This window comes from Anarhichas minor, unplaced genomic scaffold (genome assembly GCF_050575085.1).
Source record: "Anarhichas minor isolate MPS153535 unplaced genomic scaffold, ASM5057508v1 ptg000062l, whole genome shotgun sequence".
NCBI classification, from domain to species: Eukaryota; Metazoa; Chordata; class Actinopteri; order Perciformes; family Anarhichadidae; genus Anarhichas; species Anarhichas minor.
Window position 1 is genome coordinate 59230 of NW_027466508.1, and position 24772 is coordinate 84001.

The window sequence follows — 24772 nt, forward strand, 5'->3', positions numbered from 1 at the left end:
TTTTCTATATTTATTCATCCTTTAGGTGCTGCTTCTGTCCTGTAAAGTCATTTGACTTTGGTGGAATTACTCAACCCAGGGGTCATGTCTTGTGCATTTTTATCCTCACAAAAATGACAATCTATGCTTTGGGGTCCATTTTCCACCTCTGGTATAAACAGAAATTGGCTTTGCATATAAACATATTCAACTGCTCCTGAGATACAGCTAACCTCTTATGTAGCCTGAAGAGAGCAGACAATTCTTAATTTTGTTTTCATTAAAATTTCGTAAAATCCATTTGTTTCATCACCTTTGGATATCAAAGAGTCAAAGAGTCTGGCAATAACCATGACAGCAGTTAGGAGGCAACAGCTAAAAGGGGTACAACCAGGAAATGTAATGTTAACATGATGTAATAACTTGCCTTAGCCTTAGGAGGTTCAGTAAAATATCCGTTTAAAGTCTCCACCTGTAATTAAAATAAAAGAGAATACAGCATTTAGTTATTTACTTTGAAAGAGTTTTTTTGTGAGGACTTATAACAAAACCAACCCAAATGTAGGCTCTGTGCTTGAGCGCGCTAATGAAGATAACATGTCATCAAAAACATGTAAATAGCCTTAAATGGGATGCAGCCTTGTGTGTTGTTACACTTATGTATCATGTTTTATGTCATGTTTGTTGTCTAATCATGTATCAGCAGGCATGTTGGTTAGAAAAACTCAGGTTGTTTTCAGAGCACTTTTCAAGCAAGAGGTGCAAAGTACTTTACAGAGATACACATCTGACAGCAGTGGTGTAATGTATCAAAGTATATTTGCTCATGTACTGAGTTCATGTACTTGTTTTTACAATTCTGAGATACTTGTACCGTCAGTATTTCCATTTAATGGCACTTTATTTATTCTTCTCAACTACATTTTGGAGGCAAATTTTGTAATTTTTACTTTAACAAGCTTTTCGTTTCTCTGGTTTAGAGCATCTATACAAAATATAAAATCAGCTAATGAATTATGTCGTATTGTAGGTTAAGCTGCATCAATTTATTCCAATACAGTAATGAAATATGTATTATTCTGAAATGAGATGTAAATTGATTCCTCTCACTTTTGTTACTTAAAGTAGGCTATTATGTATATGCAAGACTTTTACTTGTAACATGTTTTACACTGTAGTATTGCTATTTTTACATTAGTAAAAGATCTCAGTACTTCTTTCACCACTGGCTAGAAGTCAACCACATGACATAAGCAGCTACGTGGCATGAAAGTGACAAACAATACAACATAAATACATTTGATTCGCATAAATAAAACAACCTATATGTCTATCATATTAACTTCTCATTTTCTTATGTAAAATTACCTCCTACCCAGTTTGTTTAATCGTTTACGTAACCCATAATTCCGACAGCACATAAAGGTAAATTAAAAGCCAAAATAAACAGTTAAAAAAACATTTTAAAACTATTTTTGCACGTTTACCACAACGGACTGGATCACATTTGTAGACAGACGTGAGTGGACTGAATTCAGACTTTAAACCAATTATTTCTTTAAAAATATAAAGGTACTACATATTAATTGATCATAAACGGCTTCGGGAACAGCCTCCTGGTGACGCGGGCCACCTTTCGAGCGACGCATGCGCAGAGGCCCAGCGTGTCACAAGAAGCACCATCAGCAGGAGCAGGAGCAGCCGCCGCCGGGGAGAAGGGAGCTTGTTGTTTATTATACACAAGAATAAACTTTTCTCTACAATGTCTGGATTAGACAGCAACCCCTTCGTGGACCCCGTGGACACAAATCCCTTCCAGGTGAGGCTGTCGTTTGGTCCTCTTCTGTGTGCGAAGTTTCGAAGACGCTGTTTTCGCGAATAGTGAAGACTGAAAGAGAAATGCTGTAACACAAACCCGTTTGGTTGGTTGCTGGGTTTGGCCTCTGGCCTTTTCCTGGCTAAGAAACCTCACTATTATAAAGTATCATGCATTGTAGTCCAAGTACAGAACATTTATATTAAAATGCGTCTGTAAAACAGTGTGTTTACGCTGGACGTGGGCTATTAGGTTCACTCACCTGCGCAGGTGAGCAGACACGCGAACAGGTGCCTGCTGATATTCAGCCATCAAATGTGACTCTTCTTCAACACGCCATTAATGGTAGATTTTGTAAACCAGATCCTCAGGAGGAAATATGGGATTTAATGGCGCACTTTGTAGCTTTATCGGATCTTATCAGGTGTTTTCTATTTATCACATCCGGGTGTTTTCAGATCTAACAGCTCAAGGGAGTAATGGTAATAGGTGAGCTTGTCTCTTTGTGTCTTATTTACTTAAAGAAAAAAACACCGTTTTGCTTAAACCTACAAAGAAAACTAAGAAATTGTGTTTTACCTGAGACCGATGTGGACTAGGGCCAAGAGGCTATTAATAGCTGATGTGTTGTGAGACAAATGAGTGCTCTTCCTGTACTGGTTGTGACTCTTTGGGACTCTGCTTTGCCCACATATGGCACCAAATAAGTGAAGGGTCATGGCTTCACAAAAGAATACATAACACAAAGGAATTCTCCTTTTTTCCTCAGGATCCGTCAATCACACAAGCCACCAGCAGAGCCTCTGAAAATGCTGGGGAGTTCAACCCATTCTCTGCAACTGAAATGGTTTGTTCCTCTTGTTTTTGATAAAACGACTTGATGTATAGTTCTGTGTAGGTATTTAAAATGCAATATTGCTTCACTCGTTTCACAGGAAACCCACACTGGCAAGACCATCCCCGTCTCTGCTGCCTCCTCTCAACCCGCCATCCTGCAGACCTCAGTGGAGCAGAGCGCCCAGGTGAGTCACAAACACACACGTTCACAAGTAAAGGACATTAAATGAGCTGGTGTGAAATCACATTTCAGCCATTTTCTACGTCAGATAAGATCAACTAACAAGAGTGCATCTGTGTTTGGTGGTTGACCGTAACTTTGAATATCCAAAACAATAGACGAGGACAATAATACGCTCGTGTTTTTGAGTGAATGGCCGAATCGTGACCAGTAAGGGTTAATTGATTATTTGAGGCTGATACATCAATATTTGAAAGTGTATAAAAACATAACAAGACATAGGCTGATATAGGTTTCTTTTTCACATAAACACATTATGTAAATGCGGTGGTGGAAGACGTACTCGGATCCTTTTCTTAAGTAAAAGTAGAAATACCATACTCTAAAATACTCTAAGTAAGAGTCCTGAATTCTAAATGTTACTCAAGTAAAAGTACAGAAGTATTATCAGTAAAATGGACTTAAAGTATCAAAGGTAATATTACTCATTATGCAGAATGGCTCCTTTTAAAGCGTTCTATTATTATAAAACATTATTATGTTTTTGTCACTTCTTAATACATGTCGGAGCATTACAATGTTGTAGTTCAGGTGAAACCATTTTTACATATTTTGTTATACTACTGGCTATATTAGTAGTATACTGCATCATATCATACAAACACATTATATGTACATATATGTTATTTTATGTAAACAGGAACTAGCAACAAGTGAAATGTACAATATTTTCCTTTGAAATTTTGTGTAGTAGAAGTATAAAGTAGCATAGAATATGTATGTCAAAAGTAGTGAGTCAGTACTTCGGATCAGAAAATCAGGACAACATTTGGTCCTCAGGAGCTGGTGTCTTCCACATTAGGTGTGGAGCTTTGCCTGTATGAATTTTGCATCACAAGCAGGTAAATGTGACGCAGTGACAGTATTACACACCGCGTTGAGAGTGCAGCGCTTCCATCACCCACCAGGCAAATGCAGCTGCCGGCCAGGCTAACCTGATCAAACAGCAGGAGGAGCTGGAGAAGAAAGCAGCTGAGCTGGAGCGGAAGGAGCAGGAGCTACAGAAGAGGAGCGCAGGCAGAGCTCTCAACAGTGGTGGTAACGAGATGTTTTTAGAAGCTGCATGTAAACTTGTGTTGTGTACACAAACAATACCAATCGACACCACACTCTACAATGTTAATCTGTGTGTGTGTGTGTGTGTGTGTGTGTGTGTGTGTGTGTGTGTGTGTGTGTGTGTGTGTGTGTGTGTGTGTGTGTGTGTGTGTGTGTGTGTGTGTGTGTGTGTGTGTGTGTGTGTGTGTGTGTCAGCTAAAGAGAACAACTGGCCACCTCTTCCCTCGTTCTCCCCTGTGAGGCCCTGCTTCTATCAGGACTTTGAGGAGGACATCCCTGAGGAGTACCGCAGGATCTGCAAGAGAATGTACTACCTCTGGATGTGTACGTAGCCCTGTGCGCAGTATTTGCTTCATACATGACAGAGTCATTGACCCATAACATAGACTTGTTGACATACCAAACCGTCAGATGTCAACCATACCATCTCATTTTAAAAAACCCAGGTCTGTAGGACACCATTGGAGGGCTGGCATCATGATTTATTTACAATATTTATAGTTTTCTGCACGATATTGATTAATCAATTGGCCATCTGACAACTCTGACAGAATGTTGATATCTAATATCACAATTACCTGAATCCTAAACAGACTGGTGGCTCTTTGGTGGCTTTCTCATTATATGATGAAATATGGAGAGATTTTTTTTTTTTTTAAATTAGGGCCACGTTTAAATAGGAATAGAACTGTATCAAAACATCTGTTTACAAACTCTCACACAACTCGTGCATTATAATCCAAGACTCATCTATCCAGTCGTATGCTCACTACTTCCCACACACGTGCATCTTCGTAGCCCCCATTTACTTCAATTCATCAAGACATATCTCCGTTTTTTGATTCTCAATTCCCCGTGGAGGCATGCGAGGAAAACAAAGTTTTCTTCAAGAATTCAAGGTAACGCCGGATAAGTAATTGACACACAAATGTTCATTTTGGTGGGTGAAGTATCCCTTTTTAAGGGTTTACTGAAAACATCACTCACACCTATTAATTCCTCTAAAGGGGCACCAAAGATGGTTCACTAGAAAAATACACACAACTGTATTCTTTAGCAATTCAAAAGCAGACTTTGTCCTGAGGCGGATGTCTTTGATGGCTCATTGGTTTCCCGTGTGTCTCCCCAGTCCACAGTGCCACCCTCTTCCTCAACGTGTTGGCCTGCCTGGCTTACTTCACTGCAGACGCTAAGTACGGCGTTGACTTCGGCCTGTCCATCGTCTGGTTCATCCTCTTCACCCCCGTGGCCTTCGTCTGCTGGTACAGGCCCGTCTACAAGGCCTTCAGGTACACTGTTTTACTGGTCTTGTACTTTAGATGAGGTATTCTTTGATTTGTGTGACTCACAGGATGTAACTGTTTTGTTGTACGAGCAGGAGAAATAGGGACACATTGAGTAGAAGGAGTTAGCAGTGGTTTTCATTTTTTACTTTACTAAAACTTTATGAACACCCTCATCCTCCAACTCAGCCAGAGGGGTTAGAGGAAGTATATTGGAGCCGCTCTGTACTCCATTAAGCATATTAGAAAATGCTACTATCAGATGTTTTTCTTGCTTCCAGCTTTACAGTGCTTTAATTAGATTTTTCTTTAAACACCGAAAAGAGGTGTTTTCTGCAAGACTTGTACTTTTGTGAGAAAAGAAACATCTGAAACAGCCTTTACTCCTTCACTGGACTCCTAAAATACCTTGAACAATTGGAGTAATGTCTGCAAAATGAAGTTTACTTGTGATCTGTTTATTAATATTTTCTTATACACAACATAACATCGGGCAGTGAGATATGATGCAAAGATTGAATATGCTCGGGAAAAAATGAATAGAGGTATATCTGCAAGTCATAGCAGAGTCGTAAAGCCCAAATACAATAAAATAAAAAAAGTTGTTCATTCATTTCTTACAAAAAACAAAACAAAATTGAGAACAGGAACAAAAAAAATTGTTCTGTGTGAAGAATGATTACTGAAAATAAATATATATTATAATACATATCTTGGTCAAAATTGTCTTAAGTTGGAGGCTACAAATAGTAGAAGCTCTCTTGATCATTTGTGTGACTTGTGCACTTGAATGTCTTTTAAGCGTAACCTCTTTATTTAGTAGTCTGGCAGCTAACAAACCTCTAAAATACTAAACAACCATTAATAACATTCCCTTGTGTTTCTGTTTTTCCTCTCTAGGTCCGACAGCTCCTTCAGCTTCTTTTTCTTCTTCTTTGTCTTTTTCTTCCAAGTGGCCGTGTACATCATCCAGACTGTTGGGATCCCCAATTGGGGAAACAGGTCAGTGGGAACCTTTTCTTAACCCAATAATCACCTGCGTGTTGGTCTGAGAGTGATAGTGTGGCGTAAATGACAGTTTCTCATTGCTAACCAGAGGTTTCTGATTTCATGAGTGAGAATGAGTGTGCTTTGGGTAGATTCATAGTAAATGTGGGTATGCATGGGTTCATGTGTTTCCTCATTCATGCCTTTGTGATTGTGTGTGTGTGTGTGTGTGTGTGTGTTCTTGCCCTGTATCCCCTCTCTTGCATCTCTTTGACAGATTCCAGCTGCCCTAACTTGTCTGGGTCGCTGCTTTGTAAGTGTGTGGAACTTTTCTCTTTGGGTTTCTCTTCTATATCATGTAATATATTCGGCTTTTTTTGTTTTCCATCATTCACTGTTTCAATTTTCATGCTTTTCCATTGGTCACTGGGGAAGGTTAGGTGCATCCCTCATTTGACTTTAATTCAGTCATTTTCATACTATTTTTTTTAATGCCAGGATATTCATTATTATACTCATTATCGAGAAAATGTGAAATGACACATGGCCATTTGTTGTCTCTGTTGTCGACAGTGGATGGATCGCATCCATCAGCATGATTGGCACAAACTTGGCTGTGGCTGTGGTTATGATGGTGGTGGCCGGATTCTTCACTGTGAACTCTGTCCTGGCTGTGATTCTACTGAAAATGGTACGCTAATGGAAACTTCCCTTCACTATTACTATTTCATTATTAACCAGTCAAATTGAATATACCATGACTAGGTTACATAACGCTTATTTCGTTATTTTAAAGTAAATTACATCCTGTGTGTTTGCTGTCAAATTAAAGACGCCAGTGCCTTTATAATTAATAGAATAAAATAGAAAGTCGAACATGTAAATGTGGGTATTCCCACTGTGGCTCTATATTGTTTGCTTTTGCTCCAACTCAGTGACGGCGCATGCAGATCAAAGAGAGCAACATAGCAAGGGAAACTAAAAATGGTGGTGACAAAAACTGGAAATGCAGCTGCAATGGAAGGGCAGCAGAGGGAATATGGAGACTTAGAAACTGTGGAAAGGTTATAAAGGTTCAGAAACACTCCAAGCAGATCAGTCTACAAACAAGTTACCCAAAATGTGCCACATAACAGTAGATAGAGAATAAAACATTTATTAACTAAAAATACAACTGTGATTGTTTTTCTAACCATGATATGAAGACTTCATTTTATTCTAACAGCGAGCATGTGGACTCTTGAGGACCATGTTGTCCTTCATTATCATCTGCAAATATCTGCTTTTGCTATACAAAGCTGCTAAAAATCATAACTGCAACTAGGAAGCAGTCAGAGAGCACATACCTCCAGCAAAATTGCACGATCCTAGAAATTTGCTAGTTTAATCCTAAAGATGTTTATAGATGTTTTATCGTTAATGGAGGAAATGGCAAGAAAAAAACATCCTGAACTTTCTTCCAAATTTCACTGACATTTCTTTAGTTTTGAGATACCCTCTTAACTAATAAACAACTTTGAATTTATTGAAAAGATAGCCCGTAAGATGTTGCATCTCATTTTTGAGGGGGTTCTATAGACACGGATACAAAATTATAAAACGCATACTAACAAAAACAGGATTACATAACAGAACTTTAAATAAATGGATACAGACAGATTGAATAATACATAAATTAAATCAGCATACCGTGCAATTTAAAGCAGCTTGTCTTCAGTTTGATTGAAGGTTGACTTAAGATGAGAAAATGAAGATGTCCTGACGCAGTGTGAAGAGGTAACGCCTCGCAGAAAAAGAAAAAAAGATTATTCCAATCAAAATAAAACCTCTCACCCTCTTTCTTATGTCCCCAGGTCCACGCTAAGTACAGAAACACGGGTGCCAGCTTCACCAAGGCCCAGCAGGAGTTCTCCCACGGGGTCCTGACCAACCAAACAGTCCAGACTGCTGCAACCGATGCTGCCACCTCCGCTGCCCAGGGAGCCTTTGGCAGGAGCCAGGAAAATTAGACTGTTTCTCACATGCCTCAGGCTAGTCTCTTCTCTGACCAACACAGCCATGTCCCAACATACTTCCTTGTGGTTAGGGGATCAGGGTTTGACCTATTTATGAAAAAAACAACTTAACTTTTGAGGGAAATTGTTCTCGCTACAAGAACATAGTGAAGTGTCCGCTTTTTCCACTTAGTGTTTAAACATACAGAAGACAAGCCAGAGGTCTTATATGAGCATGTAATGACTTGCATATGTCTCTGTTGTTATTGAACTCTTTACCACCCTCATCAGTATGCAGCAAAATCCCTGCTGTCATAAATATATTCTAGGAAATGTAGGAAGGAGACAGAAAACTGAAGTTGAACCAAACAAGGCAAAGAAGGAGGCAGTGTGGGTATGATGAAAATAAATTGGCAACCCTTCATCACAATATAACTAACTGGAATACATTTAACAATGGTCGAGTAAAGATGTACGCACCACTGAACAGGGCTGGAGTTAAAGTACATTTATTTAAATCCCTTCACTGTTAAGTACGCTGGCGGGAAGTATCGAGGATTTTACTATCTAACATACTGGGGCCTCATAAGTAAACACTGGGAGGAGTCGGGATGATCTAACAAGCACACTTGACATGAGAATGTTTCACCGTCATGGAATGATTGTTCCACTTAATTTATGAATACATATTTGTGTCATGACAGCAGGATGTAGAGCGTTACGGGTTATGTCATTCCGCCTTGTAAACAAGTTTAATACGTACAGTCAACTTTATATTACACCACTGGATGATCTGTGAAATGAGATGCATCTATCTCACACTACCAATGAACACTGTTTTAATTCCGCTCTAAATCTTGTGTTTTTTCATGTGTACAATACTGTATAGGATGATGATTAATGAAGGTGACGGGGATGAAGGTTTTTCTTTCTACTGTTTTAATCAGTGTACGGATTTAGATGAAGTGTGACGAAGAGCTCCTCTGAGGGCAAATGAAGATATGGTTTAACTGGGATGGCACATTTTAGTTCATGTTGCGTTGTGAAGAATACCATTATGTTTTCTGTCGTAGTGTGGAGCCTTGCTGTGGTTAAAATAAAAGACGGGGTGCAGGTTTGACAATGTAAAGTTACTGACGTATAGAATGTAGGTGTATTTGCAGTACTTAGTGAAGTGTATTAATGAGCAGAAAGAACAAATTTACCTGTATATTATCCATAGTAATTATACTGCAGACAAAATGTCACCTGTTACTGAATAGACACAGATAATTCGTATTTTCTCGCTGCCTTCTACCTACTTGTTGTTTGGTATTTACATTTTTACTTGTGAATATATATATATATATATATATATATATATATATATATATATATATATATATATATATATATATATATATATATATAAACTGTGCAATTCTGATCTTTCCTTACTGTAACACTGAATCACGTTGTTTGGGTGTAACCTCAGTGCCTAACCCACCAATTCCTGTGTGGGGAGTTGAGCACAAGGCTCAGTGTTTTGTCCGACTTTTCTTTTTTGTCTTGATAGAGAAAATAGTTTTATGGTGAAGTTTCCCTTCGACGATCTGAATGTGTGTTACGGTGTGTTGTACATATTGGTGACTAATTTAAAATATAAATTACTGGAGGGGTATTTGCTGGAAACTGTCAGTCTTAACATTGAATAAACTGTCATTTTAATGTCTCAGTGGGTGTGAAAATACTGAATCTACTGTGTGCCCTGATGTAAACAGCAGACGATATATGGAGTAGGACATTGTCTGAAATACTTTACAGTTTTGTTTATCTAATTTGCAGCTGAAGAGTCATGCTTTGATACAATACGTTAAAGAAGAAGGCTGATTTTGATTTTTGCTGTGGTGGAAAGTGATTGTTTTGCCCTTTAAGCACTTTTACTACATTCATGGGTAGACCCACTTTTCAGCGTATGGTTTTTATGATATAATTTTTACTGGTGGAGGCTGGTGAGGGCGGTGACGCACACACGGAGAGTAAAATCATCATTCATAAATCCTAACCAGCTACTCCTCCGCATTCCACTGGTGTATCCATGGCAACAGCTTCTAGTGTTGCGATCATCCCAAGATGGCGGACGAGGAGACAGCCACGGCGGTGAGTGCAGAAACCAAAGCTAGTTCACCTGTTTTCTTTGGGTAAACACAAACACGCCTCTTGGTGAGGCGATAGTGTGGCACTGCCTCAGTTATAAATAATATATATATATATGTAGGTGTAAATAACGTTCGTAGTAACGCTCGTTCATTTGAATGCTAGCTGCTTGGCTAACCCGCTTCTAAATCGGAGCTGAATTGACTAACCTGCAGCTATAACGTGCCTCTCATTCCGTCTTTAATCTCACTCATCCAAGGGCAAGCTAACAACCTGTGAGCTAACTGTGGCTGCAGTAAGGTGACATGCGTAGGTAACGTTACAGTGCGATGTTGACAATCGTTAGCCCACGCGTTATACTGTAAACACAAGGTTAACGATATTAACCGTCCAGCTCTGCACCAACGTAACTGAGGCTGCCTTTGAATACTATAGTTGTTTTATGGCTAAACCGTCTCGCGTTTGTAGTGATGACATCAAGAGATTGATAATGAACTAAACGTCGCCACTTTGGTAAGCAGCTACTCAAGTGAGCCAATTATGGGAAAAAATAATTAAGCAAAAGCAAAACAGTGGGATTGAGCCACCATACCTGCTGCTCGTGGGTAACACCGATAGATGCTGTACAGTGTACTTTGCTAAGTAATGTATGGGTTGTTACTTATTTCGTTTGTGTTGTATTTCATACATTTCAGCTCCCAGTTGCCACTGAAGCCAAGAAACGACGGGCACCTAAAGGTACAGCAGGACAGTTGACATTAGCAAGTCATCTTGTAAAATGATTTACACAATTCCTGTTACGTCACCCACTATATTGATTAGCCTGTCACTGGTGAAGGATGCTACTAGAGTGAGTTTGGAACTAATCGTCCTGCAGAGGTCACCCTCACCCTTCTATCCTTCGTCCCTAGAAGGAAGAAGCTGTTTGTACAGAATGCAGATGAGCCGCGTGTTCCAGATATTTCTCTGTGTGGAAAACGTTTGTTGATCAAATATTATATCTGGAGATTTTGTCATCGTAATTGTGGCTTAATGTCCAATTAGGCTGTTGCTCACGATTAAGCTCTTTTGTTTCTTTTTTGAGAATATTTTGTATTTGTCACCAGCACTGCTGAGGATTTAAGTCCTTTGAGAGCTATTTAGTACTTGGTTTGTTATTATATTTGCAGTGATCTTTCACATGCCATGCAGGCTTATTGTGGTGCGTAGTATAATTTGCGGAGATGAATCGGATCAAAACCCTGAGTACATTAGTATAAAGGAAGATGACAGGAATCATAAAAACAGAAAATAAAGATCAGAATTTAATTGGTTAATGTATTAGAAGTGTACAGTTCTGTATAAGTGAAGAAAAAGCTCCATAATTAAGTCAAAAACTACCATTTTTAATTCTGTTTATAACTCTAATATGCAAATATTACAAAAGAAATCCACCATTAAGAGCTCAATGTTCAGATAACCATTCAATAGAATGCAGTTTACAGTGTAAGTAAGAACTTCAATATAAAACCGTTCCACACATGCACATCTAAGGACGGAGGGTGTTGCATGCTGTGCAGATTGTAAAGCCCCTTAAAGCAAAATTGTTATTTTGAGCCAAATGGATAAAACTAAGTTTACTTCACACATGGGCATAGACCTCAGAAAAGAAAACTGGAACACACAGTAACCTAAAAAACAAATTGTGACTTCATCATGTGTTATACACATGTTAGGTCTATATATACATATATTAGTGATATAACCCGTATAAAGCATGTTGACGTGTGAAATAATTGAGTTATCACAGTGTATCGCTTGACGTTTACAATACAAAACTATGAGTGGGTGATGACATTTGGTCCGAATATGAACAAGAAGTGAAAATAATCAAATAAAAATCCACAAATCTCAGTTAAATTGTCTTCAAAACCTTCTGATTTCATACTAATTCTATCATTACTGTACTGAAATGTAATTGGGGATATATTTTGCACACATACAATTAAATATGTTATGCACTAGTACGCGATGTGCTTTTACGATATTTTATGCAATGCAGTTACTTCATTCTTAGAGTGTAAGACTCGTGAGGTGTTATGAGTCTTGTAAGCTTGCTCATGTTTCTTTTAAACCATCAACAACAAAAACTGCTGATGGCATAAGGTCACCATGTTTCCAGGTTAGCATGTTTACATTTTACAGAATCAAGTGTTAGTGCTGCAATCTGCTTGGATTTCTGTCAAATTCCTTGGAAGAAAAAGTGTAGGCAGATGAATATGAGAATAAATTACTTGACAAGACCGAGGGCTTTTTAAAAGTTTTCGTGGTGAAACTTCCAAAGAAAAATTCATCGTATTTTTCATTACATTCTCCCCATGTGTCTTTTGATCTCAGCATGCCTCTCCTCTGCTCTTATCCCCTTTTAACAGATGCTTGGAGCACATGGAAGCCAAATCTGTCTTAGCATTAGCCAGATCAAATGTAACAATGAGAGAATTCCTCCATGTTTGGGATGGAGTCTTTCACTGAATTATATTGAGGAGACCTCATGCTGTGCTTTTCTTCTCTGCTCCTTTCTACCATTCTAGTATACAGTAGTTACAGGAATGGATGTCGCACACGTATCCCATCTCTCCTCCACCAAAAGACGCCCTGCTTTGTGTATGTGGACTCTGGAGCGCCACAGGGCCCCATCTGAAATCCAGAGACAAGAATATTATTGCTGTCTCAGCAGGAAGAAAGCGGATTAGGCTGCTACAAATAGGGCCACTCCGAATCTTGACGGGACAAACGTGTGAAACCCATGCAGTTTCACACTCGGCGATGGAGAGGATTTCTCTGAAGTTGTTGCAAGAGGCTCCAGTTCGAGCGACAAATCAACAGCGCACTGCTTGAAGCGCTGACAGATAAAAACAGAAGGAAGCTTTGGTGTAATTCACACTGTATTTTTCTTTTTTTTACCCAGGCGGTTCATTAACGATATCCCCCCCCCGATGTCAGTAGCAGACTCAAAGCCCAGCACTTCTTTCCACAGTGCGTTGAATCCTATTTTTAGCCTCAGAGGAAGGTAGTAGGTGTAAGATAACAGGATTACCAGAATCAAAACTTGCATGAATTGGAATTACGTTTGGCTCCTTGTGAAATGAAATGTTGTCCTCCGCTGGGAGGAAGACTTGGAGCATTGTGGTCGTTTTCTTGGGGTCACCTAACCCTTTGTATTGTGCTGCTCATTCCTCTCCATACCGTCTCTTCTCTGTCACAAGCACCTGGCTTTCGAGATATATTGTTGCCCTGGCAACGGGGAAATATCTCAACTTGCCAGAGACAAAAAGCAGGAACGAAAAACTTGCTTACAAGGTGACATTTACAGCGTGAATGGTGAAGTGATTACAGTTTAGCCCGCGGGCGTTTGGATGAAGCGTTAACATCTATGTTGCTGTCAGATCAAAGACGTGCTGGTGACTACAGAGAGGAGGGGGGGGGGGGGGGGGTGCTTTCATGATTATTTGTTCAACTGCCAAATTAAAGAAAAGACTCAATTAAACATGAATAGTCCAAATAGACATTAACTTTAGATAGTCTGAGCTAGTTTGTGAATAAAAACAAACAGCTCAGATTTACAGTGTGCTCGGTGAATTGAACTGAGCCTGTGTGGGTTTAGGTTGACGTGTTACATCTGTCAGATCAGAGACGTACTAATGACTGCGAAAGGAGGGAACTTTCAGGATTAATCATTCAGCCATCGACTAAATAAGACATTATCGGAACAGTAAAGGGGAATGAGCTGAAAATTTTCCCTCATTTTTGTTCCTCTTCTTGCTTCCAGCTCCAGAGCTTCCCATTGTGGAGAGGAGAAACTGGCTGATCCACCAGCACTACATCCGTAAGGACTATGATACCTGCAAGGTAAAGTACCATCATCCCCCATTCTCCCTATGGTTTGGTCTACCATTGACCCATGTCTGTGTTCAGTGTTGATCTGATTGCCCTTTTAAAGAAGTAATGAAGATAATGAATGCCTGGCATGTACAGGGTTCTGTCTAACACTCTACTTCATTACGGGCTAATTCCCTGCATTGACCTGTGTATTCCCAGATGAAACCGGCAGGTACTTAATGAAAGCTCTGAGTAAATGCCTGTACAGTACTTGTAAAATATATCACTGAATTCCTCCTTCTCACTTTCTCTTCGTAAGAGATGCACTCCTCACTGTCAAGGCCCTGTTTTAATTGTGCCAGCGCAGCGACGAGGGCGTCCTTTTGTTAAAGCGAATCCTTGGGCAAAAGGACCATGTGGGCGTCTCCAAGCACACCCGCTGTTTTGGTTCATGTATGTGCAGCAGAGCAAAAGAGCTGAATGAGGCGCACTATAGATCAGAGGGGTGTGGTGATTGACACGGCTGAGCCGGTCACAGTGATGCACATACACAACCATAGAAGAAGTGGCCTCTTCACAATCGTATTGTTGGCGCAGAGCAACATCCATTTCAGCTGTAGAAATCGTCTCCTGTTCTGTCTCCGTGTAGGTGATCATCAAAGAACAACTGCAGGAGACTAATGGAATGTGTGAATATGCCATTTATGTTCAAGGTGAGTAGTTTAAATAGTAACTTTTTCCTCCCACACACGTAACATGTATGATGTTAATTAAGAGCTACATCAAATGAAGCTCCTCAATGCATCATTTAGTTCCCCAAAAATCCAGTCTTCGGACCCCATGCTGTGCCTTTGATTCTTTTTAATGTGCTTCTTTTTTTAACTTCCTCAAGAAGATGAAGATCCTCTTTTTTTTGTGTTTTAATTTCTTGCCACAGCACTAATCATGCGTCTTGAGGGCAAGATCCAACCTTCCCTGGAGCTGTTTCAGAGCTGTGCCATCCTGAATCCCAGCAGCACTGACAATCTCAAGCAAGTGGCCAGATCACTGTGAGTCTACTGCCCTCAAGGCTGGGATGCATCAGCCCGTCCCCATTATCTAACAAGACAGACATAGGAGAGAAAGATCAGTGATAACAGCCCGACTGCAGGGCAGTTATGGCCAGAACTTTTAATGCTATAGGGAAAAGTTAAGCCACCCACAGTGAGTATTTGTTCACTGTTGCAGGATTGTAAGGATTGCGATTCAGCATGCAGTGAATAAGATTCATTCATTTCTCATATGGATTATTGTTGTTTATTCTTTCTGTAGATTTCTCCTGGGGAAGCACAAAGCAGCTATTGAGTTCTATCATGAAGCTGCAAGGCTCAATGAGAAAGACTGGGTAAAAGAAAAGGCACACTCTAGCACCAGAGATTCTGCTTTGTCTTGACGTTTGTGTGTTAAGAGGACCTGGCATCTTTCACTCTAAATACACAGCATGACGTCCTCTCAGCAAAATCTCCAGAAATTTAGAAAGACCGAACGTCTTTTCATGCAACAATTTACAGAAAACAAAAAGAACTTCATGGTTGCACCACCAGTTTACTATGAAACTGCCCCCTCTAATACTACTGTCAGTAACACGGTAGAGTTCATGTTCCACAGAGCTCTTGTCTCAAATAGCTTTTATATTTGGAAATTTAATTTATCGAAGCCTTTATCAAGCCCTGTATAATCTGACATTTTCTCACCCCAGGAGATCAGTCATAATCTGGGGTTGTGCTATTTCTTCATCAAAGACTTCAAACATGTGAGTATGCTGATTTCACAGATACTAGACAGCACAAACTGTACTCGTTCACGGGTGATTCGATCATTTTGATCTTCTGTCTCTCGTCAGGCTGAGGAGCATCTAAACGTAGCTCTCCGGATTAATAAACACGACAAGACGTTTATGATGCTCGGGAAGGTTCATCTGCTGGCTGGAGAAACCGACAAGGCCATCGAAGTGTATCGGACGGCCGTGGAGTAAGTCAAGTTCAAGTGTGGACAGTGTTAAAAAGCACTGAGAAGACGTATAAAGAAATAAATATTTAAAATAACCACTTATTCTAGGTATGGACTGTCACTGCGGGTCTATATATATATTTTTATTTTTATTTTAGATATACATATACAGCAATTCATTATTATTATTACATTTTAAGTTCAGGAATTGTTGACCAGACCAAAGTTTTTCCTCCAACCCACATGATGAGAGAAACTTTTATTGATACCTGTTAATATTTACACAGCCTTATTAGCATGCCAGTTATCTTCATGATAACATTGTATCAAGGCGGTAAAAGAGATAAGAGCCATAAAACATGGTGTCCGTGGGGTTCCCTCTTGATTTATCTCAGGACTTTCAGTCTTTGGAGCTGATGTTAATAAGTGATCCTCCTTCAATCTCACACAAAGTTCCAGTTTTGCCTCACTTTAAGCCAGGGTCCCTTTCACTTCAGTATTCATTTGATTCATTTCCATTTATATTCACATGTTGAATCTTCAAACATTAGGCCATGGCATAAATGACGAAATGACATCGGTGTCTATAATAGTAGAGCTCATTATGACTCCCTCCTGTTGGGGTTAAATTAATTCATCAAGTGCCCCAATACTGATGTTGCTTTGATGAGACGTACCACTGTGAACCTTGTTTTAATGCCTCTTCTCCACCATTTTCATTTCTTTGAGCCACATCATCCCCCTCAGGTCATAATTAATACTCCACAATTAAGCTGAATCAAACCCTGATTGAATCAGCAGATTCCCTGAATATCAACTATGTTTGCTTAAGAATAAGTGCAGGCATTAAATATAATTACAGGCATAGATAAAGTGACATTCTTCATTCTACTTGTCTCCTCCTCAATTCAGATTCTCTCCAGAGAATACTGAACTCTTGACTACTCTTGGCCTGCTGTTTTTACAGGTTGGTAGATTTTTAAAAATAGCCTTTTCCAGTGAAATTATTTGTACACAAGGGACGAGCGCTGCAAGATAAGAGAGTGACATTTACTGTAGGTGTCAGAAACATTTAAAAAGGAGTTGATGAATAATCTGTTTTCATGTTTTCGACAGCTTGGGAAATACCAAAAAGCCTTCGAGCACCTTGGAAATGCCCTCACTTTTGACCCCAACAATTATAAGGTAAGTGGGTATTTGAACACACATTATGCTTTGGTATAAACGTAGCTGGCTATTATTATAGGACAGTGCATTTAACTTCTTTTAAAGCAGTTCAGTTAAAACAAAAGGTCATTCTCTGTCAGGTGGCACAGTCAGTCTTTCATCATAAGCACTGTCATCCTCCTCTAATACCGCTCTAATCATTGTTTTTATTCCCAGGCCATCCTGGCTGCAGGCAGCATGATGCAGACCCATGGAGACTTTGATGTGGCCATGAACAAGTACCGAGTGGCAGCCTGCGCTGTGCCAGAGAGCCCCCCCCTCTGGAACAACATCGGCATGTGCTTCTTTGGGAAAAAGAAATATGTAGCCGTGAGTATTACCGTCTTATTCGCTTGTCTTTGCCAGATAAGTATCCAATGAAGGCAGTACTCCAAACAAAAGTTCACCACAAGTTCATTCACTGTTGGTTTCACATTTTGCGATTTCCCTTTTGCAATAATTGCATTTTACACTGCATTGTTTTATAGTATTATAAATGCACCATTGCTCAGAATCTATTGTTTCTTGGGTTCTTCTTGGGATCATATATTATTCAGGTACTTTTCTAACAGTCAGCCTTTTGACTTCTCTCTCCCAACTCCGTCTCCCCCACAGGCCATCAGCTGCCTGAAGCGAGCCCACTACATGTCTCCTTTTGACTGGAAGGTGTTGTACAACCTGGGTCTGGTTCACCTGACTATGCAGCAGTTTGCCTCTGCCTTCCACTTCCTCAGCGCAGCCATCAACCTGAACCCACGAATGGGGGAACTCTACATGTTACTGGCAGGTACTGTGCTGAGTCAGAGAGACAGAGAAATAATTCCTGAGTAAATCGATGATTCTTGGCAAAAAATAGAGGCAACAGCTACGGGGCTATTTAGCAGTTTACTGTTGCGCATTCATTTAAGTTACATATTATTCCTTTTGTAAAGTACACGCTACATACAACAAATTGAACATGCTGAATGTGCCTTCATGAACAGCCGTCTGCTCCTTCATTTGACAGGTTTAAACTTGAACTAAATACTGTCTCATGCTCATTCTTAACAGTGGCTCTGACCAACTTAGAGGATGTAGAGAATGCCACCAGAGCGTATGAACAAGCCGCGACGATTGACGAGTGAGTCCGTCTTACTACCTTAAATGTACAGTGTGTTTGAATCTGAGTCTGAAATTTAATCATTTAATATAATTGTCTCTTTTCTTTCTGGATGATCAATTACCTGCAGATCCAACCCTCTGGTTAACCTGAACTTTGCCATCTTCCTCTATAATCATGGTGACAAGAAGGCAACTCTGGATCAGTATCAGGAGATGGAGAGGAAAGTCAACATACTTCGAGACACCAATAGCAACTTTGAATTTGATCCTGAGGTACTTAAAGGGACAGTTTGGATGTTTTGAAGTGGGTTTGTATGAGTTACTTATCCATAGTCGGTGTATTATCTACAGTGGAAGGCCGTCGGCACGCCCCCAGTTTGGAGAAACGGACAGAAGTACCTAAGCTAAGCAATGTAGCAGCAAAACATATTTAAGCCACATAGAAAAATCGTCATCAGCTTAAGTGTACGCTACCGTCAGACAGTCCCTTCAGACGGGGAACTAAAGCTGTCTAGCCACCAGACACCTTTAGTTTTACTTCACAGAACATAGGAGTTGCTGGCCTACCGCTGCCTCGATCGGTTATTTTGTTTGGGTTAATGTGTGGCTTTGGTGTTTATTTAAGATCCTGTTGATGTCTCAAAGTCAGTTGTTGAAGTCTTTCCTTCCAGTATTTCTAAGTCTACTTTTCACTCACAGCTAATGGACATGGCTCAGAAGATGGGCGCTGCCCTGCAGGTGACAGAGGGTCTGGTGTGGACCAAACCAGGCAAGGACTCCAAATCAAAACCAAACTCTGCAGCAGCCACCAAAGCACCTGGTGCTCCCCTTGGTACTAACCAAGCTCTGGGCCAAGCCATGTCTTCTGCCGCGAGCTACAACAAGAACCTCCAGCTATCAACAGGTATAAATGGCCAATATGGGTTGTAGAAAGTGTCAGTTAATACTCTGTCACCTCGGTGTAGCTTCTGGTTTGACGTGTGGGTGTGTGACAGAGCCACTCTGTCGAGTGTCAGAGCTGAGGTGAAGCTTGAAATGAGGTCCAGCTCTGAGTCTGGAGCTGGTGAGACCACGCAACGCTGAATGTCTCTTAAGTTTGTTCTGAGCACAAACTCCAAATGAGGTGAGCACATGAATAATATTTTTCATCAGAAAAGTCCAGTGTCACACCCTCAGTGTGACAGGTTTCACAGCCTCCACCTCTCTTCATTAAACCAAACTTATTCCATATCTCTTCTGTGTGTGTTGTATTCACAGCCTCTTGCCTGCTGCACTTCTGTTGCAGATTGAATTCACCAGCTACGGCAAAATGGAATATATTTTAAAAAAATAAAGAAAAGAAGCTAACCTCTAGCCAGAATATATTCTTGGCAACAAAAGAAAATCAGCAGCGTGAAAAAATGAAGCACAGTTAAGAAAATAAATTCAAGGCTACTCTGAAATGTCCGTCATGGCTTACAGCTCCCAGTCAGTGGACTGGAGAGAGAGCCTGAAACCATGTTCAGTGTCAGACCTTTTACTTAATTACACAGCTCTGGCAAACTATCTGCTTTCTAACACTGTACCACCTGTGTTTTACAGCCAGTTTGTTGTGAGTGTACAGTCTGTTAATGTTAAGCAGCATACCATCAATTATGACGATGCAGATTATCAATTTACCCCTGAAAAGTTTGTTTAGGTTGGTAAAGAAATCTGTCACAGAGTGTAGCGTGGGTTGAAGTTATTTGTACAAACAAAAACAATGTATTTCAAAAGGTGATGACTTGGACTCGAGTCACAAATTTGACAACTTTAGACTCGACTTGGAGTTTAACACTTATGGTTCCCCCAAGCTAAAAATTAAAAAAGTATATTATTTATTCATTCCCTGAATCAAGGTAACGCTATTCATTTACACTTAATTACCCACATTTTTTTTTTTATTAAGTTCCTTCATACTTCTTTTAACAAATAAATAAATACACATTTTAAAAAGCAGTCATGAGTTTTGCAAATTTAATATTTCATCACACTGTTGTTAAAATGGTAATATGATGAAGAGCATATTATGACTTATTAAGGACTCGCAACTCAAAGTTTAGGATTTGGTGCTTGACTCGGGACTTGAGTGAAAAGACTTGAGACTTATACTTGAGACTTGCAAAACAATGACCTGGTCCCACCTCAGCCACAAGGTAAGTTTTACTGCCAATGCTTGTTTTACAGGCATTCAGAAGCCCCCTGCGTCTCACCCATGTGTGTTACAGCGGGGGGGATTATGTCACTGTTTCGTCATGGGACAAACTTTGTTGTTAAAGTTATAAATATGCTGTCAAAGCATCAAACTGGTACTCCTTAATGATTCACCACCCTCTAAATGTGAGGAAATTGCTCCGTTTAAGTTGCCCGTCTGTGCAAAGTTCCAACTGGAAAATCTAGTTATATGCAGTACATAACCTTTCAAAACGTACGGTCACAACTACCCTGCACTCAGCCTCACGACATGATGTGGTGTCATGGTTTCCATGTGGGTAATGAATGAATACTTCACAGAACAACCGTGATGCTACAGTTTGTCGTCTGTTCGTGTGATGTTGTAAGAAACAAGGTATGTGTTCATGCAAGAATCATGACCATTTACAAACACAGTGCTTCAGTGTTTCTGTTTGCCTCGATTGGTGCACGTCCACTCTGTTAAAGCTGAACTCTGACCTGGGAGTTCACAGTAGCCGTCATGAGATGAGCTACAAGTGCAGTGTGTCTGAATCCGGGTCTATACTGCTGGATATGATAAATCAATAATAATAAATGAAGGCGTGGGGACAGCAAGCTAATCCCATTTAAAGGTATTAAGTGTGTTGGATTTAGTGACATCTAGCGGTGAGGTTGCATATTGCAGCCAACTTAAACGTCTCCCGTGTGTCTATCGTGTAGAAGAACTACGGTGGCCGACGTGAAAACGTGAAAAAGCTCACTCTAGAGCCAGTGTTTGGTTTGTCCGTTCTGGGCTACTGTAGAAACATGGAGGTGCAACATGGTGGACTCCATGAAGAGGAACCGCTGCCTGTGTAGATAGAGACAGCTCAGGTCACGAAAAAACACAAACATTCTTAGTTGCAGGTGATTATACACTGAAGAAAACATACTTATTAATGTTGTATACCACCTCCTAAATCCTACAACCTTGCCTTGTAAAGTTCCTGAATAATGTTACAGATGTTATGTTAATGAACCACACACAAACTGCTTTATATGTGTAGATCATTTAGAACTTTAAGACCTTTTCTGAGCAATATTGGCATCGACTCTCCTGCTTTTCTTATTTTCAGGAGCTTCCAAAGGCCCCTCCATGCCCCTCGAGCCAGAACCGGACGTGGAGAAAGCCCCCAGCCCGCCCACTGATCCTCCAGGCTCCCCAGAACCTGCAGAGTCAGAAAATCCCAGACCCAGAACTTCCAAAAGGAAATCTAAGGTGGAGGAATGAGTTAGCTTGGTAGCTACGATCTGACTGGATATCTTAGTCATATGGTCACATATTATGTTAAGGAGGCAAATTAAGGTAGTTCGACATGAAACCATTCAGGTTTAGGTGCCGGCTGCACAGACGATTCATGTCCTATAATAATGTACTTTACACCAAAAAGGTCAATAGCAATGTGCACTTTGGTTATACAGGAATATCGAATGTCCAAACACCAACTCGCATTTTTTAACCAAAATTCAGAGAAAATCAATTGTTTCTCATAAATCCATGTAGATGTAGCAGGTTTGGTGCACATGTCAAAACCAATTCCAATTGGATGTTGCAGTTTAAGAGCAAAATGCTAATGTGTGCAGTTACAAGTGTTAATATTTGGATGTGCTTAGCAATAAGGTCATGTGATAAATCTTCCTTAAATTGACATTTCCAGAGAGGCTGTCAGTCCTGAAATATATGAAATGCTGCGACAATCACTGCTAAGATCTGAGGACATAAAGGGATGTTTATGAATAGTTCCAGGATATTGCTTGTTTGTATGATGGGGCTCATTTCGAGGGTTCAGTGTAAATAGTCAGACATGCTTTTATATGTGGATAAATGTTATGTTTATAGAGTCGTGTATTTAATATTAAATAAGAGAATTTAAAAGAAAATAGCAGCGTCGCTTCTTTTATAAAGTCCAGTGTTAACGATGTTTTACTGTGTTTTCTGATGTTCAGGTCACAACCAACGGGATTGTTAAAGAGCTCTCAAAGTCAATCCATCATTTAACACACAATACAAGGAGAATATTTTACAAATTCACACATACTTATGTATTCCTACATATGTGTGAAGTACTCCTCAAGCTTAATGTTTTGTCCTCTAATGGTTGTGGGGGGAAGAAGACTTCTGAAGAAGGAATGAACTGGTTTGGTTTAGAGATAAGACCTCATAAATTATCTGTACTGAAGGTCACACACACACTGAAGTTATTTATGTGGATGAATTACAATGTGGATGGGGCAGCTTGTACATATTAACCTAAACTATTCATGAAAAATGTCCCCTGGCCAAGTCTAGATACACAGGGGTATAATTCCTTCTGTGCATTTAAGGTTTGGGGGCATTTAAATATCAAACCACTGGAGGTTTGGTTTAGTAGTTTAGAGACTAATGGACTGCTGAAAAACAAAGAAAGGAAACCGTCCTTGTGCACATTTCAGAAAGATTTATATCCAAGCACTGTTCATACTTGTTTGAATTACAAATAGAGCGTCCAAATCACCTCCACTGTTGATGTTCATTACAGAAAATATAAAATGATTTGTTGTTTGGCAGTTTTGTTTCAAATCCTGAGATGATCAAAATGACTGATGTGTGACCGAGTTACTATTTAAGATGATTATGGATCAAAAGCTATTCACATTATTTTATTAGATGGCAGGTGTTGAAAGACTTTTGTGTTTGAGTTTCTCTACAAACTTGACTGCAGTTCGGTAATAACGAGGCTCCTCTTTGGACTTTGGCTTAATATCGAGGCATTTTTACAGACCCTTAAATATGATATTTGATTAGAATAAATGTAGTCCTGTTTATTTATCCGTCACATCCCTCTCAGGTGCCTCTAGCATCGAGGACAGAGCTTTGGTTTGGCTTGACTGACAAAGTTGCAGTTTCACTGAGATTTGCAGAAAGAGCAGCCGGACTGAGCATCTGCATGTTGGATAAGAAGGACACATGCTGAGTTGTTTCCCTTCCCAGCGGTGAGAGTACATATTTATTTGTTATCTGGCTCAGGACAGAGTGAATGCTGCTGTGGACCAAGTGTCAGGTCAACAAGGTGCTTGCCAGTCTCTTCCTTGTAGCACCTGTTGTGGTTGCTGGTCAGCTTAATGCAGTCATGGCTGGAGATTGTGAGTGTAGAGAAGTGATTGTGCTGGACGGCAATGCTCTGATTATACAGAGCTGTGTATTTTTAGATTTTGAATATTTGAGTCAAGACAGTAAACCTGGAAACTCTGGGCCACACATCATAGGTATTTATTCACAGTTAAAAGAACCACTCTGTTTAGCCTTCAAAATATTTGTCCCTTATTTATGTTGTATTTATTCTTGCAATTGACAAGTTTCCCCTCAAGAATCCATCCGACACAGACGTCAGGTTTTGCATCAAAGAACCTTGGTTTGGCCAATGTACAAGTAGATAGCAGTATACGGCACAGTTTGTTATTAAAATGTTACCAAAGATTGATTTCTTTGTATAAACTTGTACATTTCAAATGTTTCTCCCCGCAGCATTGGTTTCCTCAAACTATACTGTATATACTAAAGTATATCTCATACTATATTACACATTTTCCAGGCTAACTTTCTTAAATTGCTAATGGGAAATATAAACAGTCATCCATTGTGCTATACAAGCATATATTAAATATAACTCTGTGTGTGTGTGTGTGTGTGTGTAAAATTTATTATTGCTTATCCTGTTTTACTTACGATTGAGTTTCATGGATGAGTCTGTTTGATGTCCCCGTTTTTTGCGATGCTGCAAAAATAAGTTTATTGACACCATTTATCTTCTCAAACTGAACCCCATAATTGATGCCATACACCTATTAAACATACATAATTGTATATAAAGCTAAAAATATGGTGCCATTCATTCAATCCTTCATATGGATTATACTGCCATTGCTATCGTCATTATTTTCCAAAAACAAATAGCTTCTTGGAGTCAGACACTGATGCTACTTGTTGTCATTCAAATCCAGACACACCACCATCTGACCCTAAAGATGCACAGTGGTCATTGATCTTCCTTCCTTCTCTTAGCTCTTTATGATGGAG

At 39.8% G+C, this 24772-nt stretch overlaps 2 protein-coding genes across 3 annotated transcripts; both read left to right on the forward strand.

The window, feature by feature from the left end:
- Positions 1-1647: 1647 nt before the first annotated feature.
- LOC142933581 (secretory carrier-associated membrane protein 2-like) lies at positions 1648-9907 on the forward strand. Its single transcript, XM_076077720.1, has 9 exons — positions 1648-1798; positions 2565-2642; positions 2731-2817; positions 3782-3911; positions 4125-4253; positions 5059-5218; positions 6113-6214; positions 6773-6890; positions 8053-9907. The coding sequence occupies exons 1-9, from the start codon at positions 1742-1744 to the stop codon at positions 8206-8208; spliced, it is 1017 nt and encodes a 338-aa protein (XP_075933835.1). The 5' UTR covers positions 1648-1741; the 3' UTR covers positions 8209-9907.
- Positions 9908-10037: 130 nt separating this feature from the next.
- On the forward strand, positions 10038-22589 carry bbs4 (Bardet-Biedl syndrome 4). Of its 2 annotated transcripts, XM_076077718.1 has the most exons (16): positions 10038-10332; positions 11025-11067; positions 14138-14217; positions 14837-14900; positions 15125-15236; positions 15499-15571; positions 15926-15979; positions 16070-16197; positions 17089-17143; positions 17293-17361; positions 17560-17712; positions 17998-18169; positions 18433-18502; positions 18612-18756; positions 19183-19387; positions 21792-22589. In XM_076077718.1, the coding sequence occupies exons 1-16, from the start codon at positions 10306-10308 to the stop codon at positions 21944-21946; spliced, it is 1605 nt and encodes a 534-aa protein (XP_075933833.1). In that variant the 5' UTR covers positions 10038-10305; the 3' UTR covers positions 21947-22589. The 2 variants fall into 2 exon arrangements, with proteins under 2 accessions (XP_075933833.1, XP_075933834.1); XM_076077719.1 differs by lacking the exons at positions 10038-10332; positions 11025-11067 and adding an exon at positions 13012-13668.
- Positions 22590-24772: the final 2183 nt, after the last annotated feature.

What these genes read in the sequence shown, in the direction of transcription:
- LOC142933581 (XM_076077720.1), top strand. Translation starts at nt 1,742, where the DNA reads ATGTCTGGATTAGACAGCAACCCCTTCGTGGACCCCGTGGACACAAAT. An exon ending in CCCGTCTACAAGGCCTTCAG is followed by an intron (nt 5,219 to 6,112) that starts GTACACTGTTTT and finishes TTTCCTCTCTAG; the next exon opens with GTCCGACAGCTCCTTCAGCT. An exon ending in CTGTGATTCTACTGAAAATG is followed by an intron (nt 6,891 to 8,052) that starts GTACGCTAATGG and finishes TTATGTCCCCAG; the next exon opens with GTCCACGCTAAGTACAGAAA.
- bbs4 (XM_076077718.1), top strand. Translation starts at nt 10,306, where the DNA reads ATGGCGGACGAGGAGACAGCCACGGCG. An exon ending in AGGACTATGATACCTGCAAG is followed by an intron (nt 14,218 to 14,836) that starts GTAAAGTACCAT and finishes GTCTCCGTGTAG; the next exon opens with GTGATCATCAAAGAACAACT. An exon ending in ATATGCCATTTATGTTCAAG is followed by an intron (nt 14,901 to 15,124) that starts GTGAGTAGTTTA and finishes TTCTTGCCACAG; the next exon opens with CACTAATCATGCGTCTTGAG.